Raw genomic sequence first — 956 nt, 5'->3', positions numbered from 1 at the left:
AAAAAAAAATGTAGTTTCTGTTTCCTGGGTAGGTTTATCATATCTTGCATGAACCTCTTCCACTGGTGTATCTTTCTCTGTGTGCAGGATACCAGTTGTCCAAACCCAGCTTGATTTCTTGGCTGGAGGAGGAAGAGTTGAGGACAGTGCAGAGAGGAGTTCTCCGAGGTAAGTGTTTGTGAAGAACATCCCTGGTCAGTGAGAAGTTCGGTATATTTCGAAGTTTAATGAGGAAACTTTTTAAGAAGCACTCTGTCAGAGAAGTTGAATCCATTGGACTTGGAAGTTCTAGGATGTCTTCATCTTCCCATGCAAGCCTTTATTTTTGTCTACCCAGACTTTTCTGTGATCTTACAGATGTCCTGCTATTTTGTTGTTTGGGTTTATGGTTTTAATACGNAGATCTAATTGTCATAGAATAAGTTGTTTTAAAAATCACTAAATTTTGACCCCAGGTCCTTATGATTGTCCAAACTACTCAAATCTGCATTGCTTCGTTTTTTTTAACATGTGTAATATGAAAACAAATGCAAATGAGCTATATAATTTTCATAATTTTTATTTAAGCTACCATTTCATTCTGCATATTATATTTTATTCTGTTTTACTTCAGACTGGCGACTTAAAACCAAAGGACCAGCAAGCCAGTGGAATATTTGTTGGTTAAAAACATCAGATGGGATACAAATGGTAAGATTAAGAAGGGAGAGTCCTTATTTACCACACTCAGTCAAGATGGGGAATTCCATTATAGAAAATCAGTATACAAATGAGAGATACTTGAGAGAAGTAGCCTTCACTCAAGTGGAAGGAATGTCATTCTGAATATGGTGAATTTTGTATATCCTAATTCTATCTTGAAACTTGTCCCTACAAGTACCATTACCACCTGTTTTACTAAGTTTTGAGATTTATAAAAAAATTTATCCATATGTATAGGAATCTTTTCAAGATTA

General features: G+C 35.2%; 1 protein-coding gene across 2 annotated transcripts in view; it reads left to right on the top strand.

The window, feature by feature from the left end:
* LOC103609453 (zinc finger protein 426-like) overlaps nt 1–956 on the top strand; it is a 35,167-nt gene that overhangs the window by 3,659 nt on the left and 30,552 nt on the right. The window contains exons 4-5 of one of the 2 annotated variants that reach the window (XM_008593775.1): nt 88–168; nt 614–690. In XM_008593775.1, the coding sequence (XP_008591997.1) occupies nt 88–168; nt 614–690 (158 nt within the window). Of the gene's footprint in view, nt 1–87; nt 169–613; nt 939–956 lie in introns of those variants that run through there. The other variant, XM_008593774.1, reaches the window with a different exon arrangement.

The sequence above is a fragment of the Galeopterus variegatus genome, unplaced genomic scaffold, assembly GCF_000696425.1.
Source record: "Galeopterus variegatus unplaced genomic scaffold, G_variegatus-3.0.2 Scaffold9628, whole genome shotgun sequence".
In the NCBI taxonomy this organism is placed as follows: domain Eukaryota; kingdom Metazoa; phylum Chordata; class Mammalia; order Dermoptera; family Cynocephalidae; genus Galeopterus; species Galeopterus variegatus.
This window is presented reverse-complemented; position numbering and strand designations above follow the sequence as displayed.